Genomic DNA, 9,154 nt, shown 5'->3' on the forward strand with positions numbered 1-9,154 from the left:
AAGTGCCCTCTAGGAGCTAAAACGTGTGCTCAAGTGCTCTCATGGGGGCCAAAACGTGTGCTAAAGTGCCCTCTAGGAGCCAAAACGTGTGCTAAAGAGCCCTCTAGGAGCCACAACGTGTGCTAAAGTGCCCTCTAGAAGCTGAAACGCGTGCTTAAGTGCCCTCTTGGGAGCCAAAACGCGTGCTTAAGTGCCCTCTAGGAGCCAAAACGTGTGCTAAAGTGCCCTCATGGTAGCCAAAACGTGTGCTTAAGTGCCCTCTAGATGCCAAAACACATGTTAAAGTGCCCTCTTGGAAGCCAAAACACATGTTAAAGTGCCCTTGGAAGCCAAAACGTGTGCTAAAGTGCCCTCTTGGGAGCCAAAACAAGTGTTAAAACAGGCCACATCAATGTTTTTTAGTGTTAAGGTATTGATATTATAAAACAGGCCAAATCAACGTTAAAAAAAGGCCAAATTTTTTTCGCAGCCGACCTGTGGTCGCCGGCCAATTGTCATTTTCTGAAACTTGGCATCCCTGAAAGTGCCCTCTAGGAGCCACATCTAGGAACCAAAACATGTGCCAAAGTGCCCTCTTGGGAGCCAAAATGCATGTTAAAGTGCCCCCTTGGAAGCCAAAATGCGTGCTAAAGTGCTCTCTAGGAGCCAAAACATGTGCTAAAGTGCCCTCTTGGGGGCCAAAACACGTGTTAAAACAGGCCAAATCAACGTTTTTTTAGTGTTAAGGTATCGATATTAAAACAGGCCAAATCGATGTTAAAAAAGGCCAAAAAAACGCACCATGTCACTACAGTCTCACTCAGTCATTTTCTGAAACTTGGCAGCCCTGAAAGTGCCCTCTAGGAGCCACATCTAGGAGCCAAAACATGTGCTAAAGTGGCCTCTTGGGAGCTAAAACACGTGTTAAAGTGCCCTCAGGGAAGCCAAAACGCATGCTAAAGTGCCCTCTTCAGTGGCGAGGACACGCTATTAGGTGCCTTTTTTTTTCCTTTTCGCCCCTGCCCTTCAAAAAGTCTGTGCACGCCACTGCTCCTTGTTGTCCCTTTAACAATGTACATCCCAACTTGTAGCCAGTCGTTTGATCTGTGCAGTGTCAGTAGAGGAATTGTAGACTATGGCCAGTGTGTAAAATCCACTCAGCTTCACACTTGACTAATCTTGTCTCTGGTTGTCAGGTCTCAGTCCAGGAGACTCTGGTGTGGTGCTGAAGTGTCAAGTGTGCGGTCACAACTCCGACTCCCCGGCCCAACTGCAGCAGCACGTACGGACCCACCTGGAGGTGAGGGTCCCGGTGGACAGGAGCTCCACCCCTCGCCAGATGACCCCATCGTTGGTGGACGCCCCCCAGCTGCAGCTCTCTCCACATGAGAGGGAGCCGCTTGCCTGTGTCCCCAAACCAGACTCGTCCAGCCCGGGCGCAAACGGCGGCTCCGCCACGCCCCGAGACTACAGTCCTCCTGATGCCCCCACCGGTGAGCTGAAAATCAAAGAGGAGCCGCATTCAGACTCAGAGGCCGGAGAGAAGCAGATGGAGATGGAGGTGAAGGAGGATGAGGAGGGGGAGGGGGAGGGGGAGGAGGAGGATAGGAACAGTGGGGAGGAGGGCGATCAGGAAGCAAGAAGGAAGACAAAGGAGTCGCAAACCTCCACCTCATCTAGACTGTCATCAGACTCCTCAAAGAGTCCTGCCACCACAACTGTAAAGGCAGAACCAACCAGTCCCACACCTGGTTCTAGCCCCGCCCACATCGGCGGGACAGAGTCAGTTCTTCCGGGTGGAGCCATGTTCTTGCCTCAGTACATGTTTAACCCAGAAGCAGCCATTTTGCCCCAGGCCTCAGAGATACTGGCTAAGATGTCAGAGATGGTCCACAGCCGTCTGAAGCAGGGCCAGACGGTTCCTCAGAACAGCCCAGCAGCCTTCTTCCCCGCTGGAACCACGGCAACCACCGCCGCAGCCACCCCGCCTCACAAGGGAGCCACCTGCTTCGAGTGCGACATCACCTTCAACAACATCAACAACTTCTATGCACACAAGAGGCTGTACTGCTCCAGCAGGCACCAAGCAGACGGTGCAGCCTCAGCCTCGGGCCCGGGGGCCACCAGGGACGCGGCCCCGGCTCCGGTGCCTCCAGGCGGAGCGCGGTCTGCTTCTCCTCAGGGCGGAGCAGCCAGCAGAGCAGCCTCCGCCTCCCCCGCCAGCTCCGACTCTCCCGCTGGAGCCGGAGCCACAGAATCCAGGAGAGCGGTGGAGGTCAAGGCAGAAACCCCGGCGGGGAGAGAGGGAGTCTCGTCCTCCTCCGAGGGGGAAGGTGGAGGTGCGAGTTTGGGAGGAGGGGGCGGAGGAGGAAGAGCAAGCGAAGGCAGCCAGAGTCCCGCTAGCGCTTCTGCCGAGGACGCCGAGGACGATCCCAACAGAACCTTCTGCGAGGCCTGTAACATCCGCTTCAGCCGTCACGAGAACTACACCGTTCACAAGCGTTTCTACTGCGCGTCGCGCCACGATCCGTCCAACCATCGAGCCATACACATGGCCAAGGCCACCACCACCACAGCAGCCTTCCTCCCCCAGCCCATCCGCACGCGCAAGCGGAAGAAGATGTACGAGATCCACATGGCAAGAACTGAAGCCTTAGCCAACGCCGCCGCCGCTGCTGCAGCTGCAGCCGCTGCCACCGCAGCCGCCTCTGCCGCCTCTGCCGCCTCTGCCCCGTCTCCCTCTGTTCTGGGCTTGGCGGTGAAGCGAGAGGGTTCTCCCAGCGCGGCGGGCGGCTCCAGCCCCGAGGGGGACGGCCCCATCGACCTGAGCAAGAGGCCGCGCCTGCGAGATGCTCCGCGGCAGGGCGGCGGCAGCAGCAGCAGCAGCATCCTCCCCGCTCTGCCGCTGACAGACTATCACAAGTGCACGGCCTGCAGCATCAGCTTCAACAGCATCGAGAACTACCTGGCTCATAAAACCTACTACTGCCCCGCCACCACACTCCAGCCCCACACCTTGGAGCAGCTTCACCGGCTCAAGAGATCTGCCTCCACCTCGCCCAAAAGCAGGACTCAGCAGGAGCGCCCCGACCTGGTGCCCCCTGTGGAGGCCAAAGCCCCCCCCGCCGAATGGGCTGCCCAGACTCAGGCGGCGTCACCCAGCCCTCGTTCCTCCACCTTACCTGCCTCTGATGCCACACCCCCCCCCCACACCGCCACCACCACCACACCCGCAGCCACCCCCGGAGCCGGAGCCAAAGGCACAGGCGCGTCCCCCCCTCAGGTGGTCTGTCCCTACTGCCCCAACCGGCCTATCAGCTGCGATCTGATGGAACACTTCAAGACGGCCCACAGCCTCCTTGTCACCATCCAGCAGGAGCCCCCCACCCCCACCCCGCTGGGCAGCCTCAGTCCCATCGATGGAGCCGCCGCAGCCGCCTCCATGACCCCCAGCAGCCAGTCCCGACCGGCGTCCCTCCTCCACAGAGACGGTGTCAACGGGCAGGCCAGGAGCGGGACCTCCTCTCCCAGCTCCCCCCTGCTGAACGGCAGCCCCTCGCCCCGGGGGGGGTCGCCCTCAGCTGGCTCGCCTCTGCCCGTGTCACCCCCAAGGGCTCCCTCTCTGACTTTGTCACCAGTGCCTGAGGTCCTAAGGGAGACGGTGGGATCGTCCAACCATCCGGATAAGGTGGGCGCGACGCCGCAGCCCTCCCCTGTCCCCGCCGCCAAAACCACCGTCATCTCCCCGGTCCAGAACGGGAACTCCCGCTTCTGTCGGCTGTGCAACATCAAGTTCAGCAGCCTCTCCACGTTCATAGCTCACAAGAAATACTACTGTTCCTCCCACAGTGCCGAACACGTCAAGTGAGCTCAGTAATCTTCTCTTCTTCCTCTTCCTCTTCCCCACCTTTTTATCTCTGTGACTGGAGGGCTTCTTCACCTTTACTAAGTCCCAGGAAGCTCCGATGTCCCTTCGTGCCGGTCCCCCCCCCCACAGTGGCGCTCCGCTGGCACAACTGAAAGACAATGAATGACTGTTACTCACCTGGCAGGACCTGATGCCCCGGCTGATGCCCCGGCTGATGCCCCGGCTGATGCCCCGGCTGATGCCCCGGCTGATGCCCCGGCTGATGCCCCGGCTGATGCCCCGGCTGATGCCCCGGCTGCTCCACAGCAGCGTGTTGCAGGTGGTGTTACCAACATACAGTGACTGATACTCCTCCTTCCATGGGTCAAAGTTTGTAATACACTAAGAGCTGAGACGGACGCTACCTGCCCTCGTCCCCTAGATCACCGTCTGTCTTCATCACCCAATTCAACATCTACCACTCCTGGGCCTCTCAGTATGTTGCATTATGGGACGTTAAAATATGTGTCGGCAACCTCTGTTCTGTCTCTCTGTCGGACTGAGTTTATAATGGTAGTAATTACATTCTGACTGTCGGAGGCATTTCTGACTGATGATCACGCAGCAGCGATGACGCCGATTCTAATGAATCTCCGGCCTTTTCCTGAGCTCTCCATGTTCCCAAGCCGGAGCAGAGGAGGCGTCGTTTCTCTCGTGTGGAAAAGACTTGATCATTGTTAATTTTTCTATTATCTGTGCATAGTGTATGATGTCTGAAAAAAAGAATTCTATAATGCTTTTGGTTTCAACACTGGCTCTTTTTTGCTTACTAGAGAAGCTAAAGTGTTTTTAGCTGAAAAACAGATGTGTTATCACAATGTTACTAATTACTGAAGGATGATATTTCAAAAAAATGGACAGTTTTTCCTTTTCTTTCATACACACAAATTTTTATTTTCTCTTTAAAATGCAAGGGAGAGAAAAAATGTGAAATATTTATCTTTTAGTCTTCACTGATTTCATGTCAACAGAAAACTACCTACCTAGTGTCTGAGAGTATTTGTATTTTTTATTTGTATATTTTTCATACTGTTGGAAGGAACTGTTTGGATCTGGCTGTGTTGAAGTGTATTTTCTATATGTAGATATGTAATATCTTCTCACAGTAATCACTCGGATCACACTGAACTTTGTTATCACATTAGCATTTTGTTGTTCTGTTAAGTTGTAGTCTTTAATTGATGGTGAGATCTGAAACCAGTGATGTGTTTATTTTTATCCCCTCCTCCCATACCTGATCGCTGATTAGCAACACGATTAAATCAGAGCGGCTTCTCACATCAGAAACTTGAAGCTGCTGATACTGTTGCATTTGTACCCCACATTTTGGGCGACACAAAATACACACAGTCAGAAGTCTATCCTTGGTTCAAGCTCCGCACCATAAGTAATGACCTTTGAGGACACACAGCTTTCACATTCTTTGTTGCAAACTGCCATTTCAGATGTATACGAAGTGATACACAAAACACACAACGCTTTAGTATGTAACACACATCTTAAAAGATGTTGTTTTTTTGTTGTTGAATGATTGTATTTCTGTCCGGCGATGAAGGCGTAGCAAGGAGTAGTCATATCTCACACAAGTAGAGTAAGCACATGTGTAAAAACCACTTGTCGTGGCCTGTGGTGTGTGTGATGGAGCGACTGTACTCTTCCTCTTTCACTTTGTTGTTCTCTCACTCATGCTCACACAAACACACAGACACACACACACACAGAGTTTACGCCATATTTTCCCATGCTGCTTTTGGAGTTGCAATACAGTGTTAGCTAGAACTGTGAAATCATTTTTTTCTCCAATGTTGATGGTAAAATCTGCCAATGTAGCGCTCATCTTTTTTTCTTTAGGCCCAGAATTTAATTTGGAGAATACTCAACAGTGCATCCAGATGCTCACAATTTTTTCTCCCTTTAAGACTTTACCCACATTACAGTACACAGCATTTGGACCTTAACGAGACACTAAAAATCACAAACGTATACTGCAAAAGTTTAGTTGCAGGTTCTTAGACCCATTGTCTCATTACCTGTGGACAGCACAGACCTGCAAACACAGTACAGATTCAGATCTCTGTCTCTCTTCATCAGGACCCACGCTTGCCCCTAACTGTTGCCTGAAGTACTAAGTAGCAGAACAAGCTGTTCTCACAACACCGACATATCACCTTCTGAAGTTGCTATGGTGAATGCAGCAAAAATGTATCAGGTCGACAGAAACACAAGATTCACGTTCACAGCTCTGCTACTTCTTCACCAGCATCTGATAAAAAACATTTGGCTCTATGTGTTGTGTTCACCTGTCGCTAGGTGACTTTACCCACTGTATCTGTTGAGCTGGGAGGGGCATGTAACTCAGAGTTAATTACCTCTCATTAGAGACATGAGATAGAACCACAACAATGTAATTGCAGCCCAATAATCCCAAAACACTGATTAAATTTAGTCATAAACAAAGCAGAGTCATAAAAACACTGACTCACTGGTGGGTTTTTAATAATGACTGTTCTGCCTAACAGACCTTGGGACATGGATGGTAGCATTAACCTTTGCATCTTCTATGTGCACAAGCAATTACATTATTTTATCAAAGGCATCTGCTGTGCAGGTTTGTCTTGTCCTGTCCACATGTTTGACGAGTCATTGGAAACTTATTCGGTGATTAACGTTTGCCCTGCCCCCCTGCCCCCCTGCCCCCTTAAACTGGAAACTAAATGTAAATGTGTAGGATTTCTTAACAGAATTCAAGTCCCTGGTTGATGGGGTTGAGTTTCTGCTGTGCTGTGGTTCGGAGCGGCGCTGTACCAGACACATCTTACTGCTAAGTGTTTACAATTGTGCTGGTCTGTCTCTCTCTCTGCTTTTGAAAGGAGAGAGAAACAGGAGAAAAAGATGCAGAGTCACATCAACTCATCACAAATCGAGGAACTGAGTGCTGGAAAAATCGTCCTTTGAACTTATCCCTGGTTTTTTGCACTGTGTTGTATAAATATGTGCTGAATGTTTTAGGTTCTAGTTTTCTTTGTAATGTATTTATGTTATACAGCACTTTTCCCCGCATCCAAAAATGCATCATTGTTCTACCATGAAGGACGTTGTTGTACCTTGAAGAAACTTATTGAATTCTAACCCTCGCTAAAACTTATCTTTTTCATTTTCTAGTTTTAAACATGTATAATTGATGATTTCACAGATGATGACCACAATGGAGAAAATCTCAATTAGTGTCAAAACTTTTATTTCCTTTTTGTTTTTCATTTCTGTTCCACTACACTCTTGTCCAAACTATGCATGGGAAATAAAAAAAAGTTCTGAGAGACACTGATGAAGAGTGTGTGACTGTACTTCTTTCTAGTGGCGTCAGTCCTTTTTGTGTCGGTGCCTTCACACAGCGTCTCGTCATCTACCTGAGTGGGAGTCCTTGACTTTTAGAGCTGCTTGATTCAGCTCTGCATGTGAAGTCAATTGTAAATCATTTCCTTTCATAACAACGTTTCCATGCGCTGTTTCTGTTTGATACTGGCTGAAGGAAGGCCGAATGAATCACTAGCTCTCCTTTTAAAATAAGGTACATGAGTAATAGTACCTCTGCGGAAAAAATGTTTCTGTGCCCATTCAGGGATCCAAGGCTGTTTCAATCAATGGCAAAGTGCACTGACAAAAAACTCTTCTGCATTTAAGTTTCATACAGACCAAGTGAACTGATGCGTGTTTTCATTTGACTTTTTCGTATACATTTGACTCTTCAATTACAAGGTGCATATCAACTTTTCCTTGTTGTATTCAGTCACTTTGCCGGTGTATCAGCTCTTATTCAACAAGCATCATATTGACATTAAACAAACAACAGCAATATTCATTTTATGGAGAATCATGTGATAAAATAAACATGAACATATTCTCATTTTATTCTGCCCAGCTGAATTTGTCTCTGGAACAGCTTGATGGCATGGATGGATTTTTTGTTTGTTTTATCATTTTTTATAAAAACTATTCAAATGAATAATATGAACTGTTGGAAGTGCCATTTACATGGAAACTCATGGGACTAAGTGCGGCACAGTGATGTACTAATAACCCACCCCAGTCAGCTGCTGTAATTTGCCAAATTGAATAAACAGGAGGTAGGCTATTCAATGGAAATTCAAAGAAATAAAAGATTCCCCAGTAAAGGTCCTGAAGGTTGGTTCAGTCGATTATAATTAATAACCTCTCCAAAATCTTTTTTTCTAATCCATGGAAACTAAGAGCTGTAATAAGTGATAACAGAGCTTTTCAAACATCGTCAAAAAAGAGTTATGTTTTAGAATAATGAAATAAAAAGTAAAGCTTGAGTTTTGAGTTTGAGCTGATAAGTGGTTTCCATGTTCCATGGGTGATGTCATCAGAGACAGCATCCATCACAGCAGCAGAGTTTGTGAACTGAGATTTAACATCTCTCATCTGCACCAAATGCGGTTTGGAGCCGCTAAACTGATTGTACTGTAGCATTTGGCACGGATCCGGCAAATGGATCTGGCCCTTAGTCCGGACGCACAACAGTCCTAATACGGTTTGGATCCGCTAAACTGATTCTGATTTTTAGGGTCCGGGCAGCTAAGCTGCCGGGACACTATTGTATTCCTAGGAATTCTTCTTCTTCTTCTTCTTCCTCTTCTTCTTCTTTCTTCTTCCAAGGAAGTCATACTTCCCATGGGCGAAAACTCACCAAACTTTGCACAAAGGTCCAGTCCCATGCCAGATTCACTCAACTCCAAGGACATGTGCCCCCCCCTCCTAGGGGGGGCACAATAAGCGTTTAAATTTAAAAACTTTAAAAATTCCTACCAAACCAACGGTAGATGCTACAGTGTTGAAACTTCACCACAATGTAGCCTCAATACTGCTGAAACTTTTGTCCACTTAAACTTATTACAAATTATGAAGTCCATCACTCTCTTTTTTTCAATAACTGTAAAACTTTTAAAATGTATCTCCTCCCACAATTTTTGCTCAATTGACACCAAACTTGCTACAGAGCATCTCCAGACCGTCCTCCACAAAACTTGTTTCTCGGATTTTTGATTAAGCAAAAATTGAGCCAACAGTGCATGAAAACGTTTGACTGTAAACAGTACTGTAAACATATACCATCAAATTCTTGATAAATACATTTTCAATCTTCCTGAAAAAAAAGACAATATTCTGGAGTCATGGTTGATGAAGTTTGGCAAATATCAGAATTTTATCTCAAAAACTGAATTTTTGAGAACTTTTTGAATTCTGCTC

The 9,154-nt window shown here is 48.3% G+C and overlaps 1 protein-coding gene across 2 annotated transcripts in view; it reads left to right on the forward strand.

The window, feature by feature from the left end:
* The window catches only part of zfpm1 (zinc finger protein, FOG family member 1), a 112,929-nt gene extending 108,878 nt beyond the window's left edge, over nt 1–4,051 (forward strand). For both annotated transcript variants that reach the window (XM_085778342.1, XM_085778341.1), the window contains exon 9: nt 1,176–4,051. In XM_085778342.1, the coding sequence (XP_085634468.1) occupies nt 1,176–3,847 (2,672 nt within the window). In that variant the 3' untranslated portion in view covers nt 3,848–4,051. The remainder of the gene's footprint in view (nt 1–1,175) is intronic.
* The last annotated feature ends 5,103 nt before the right edge of the window (nt 4,052–9,154 follow it).

The sequence above is a fragment of the Trachurus japonicus genome, chromosome 6 (genome assembly GCF_045865225.1).
Source record: "Trachurus japonicus isolate A0001 chromosome 6, Traja_1.0".
Taxonomy (NCBI): domain Eukaryota; kingdom Metazoa; phylum Chordata; class Actinopteri; order Carangiformes; family Carangidae; genus Trachurus; species Trachurus japonicus.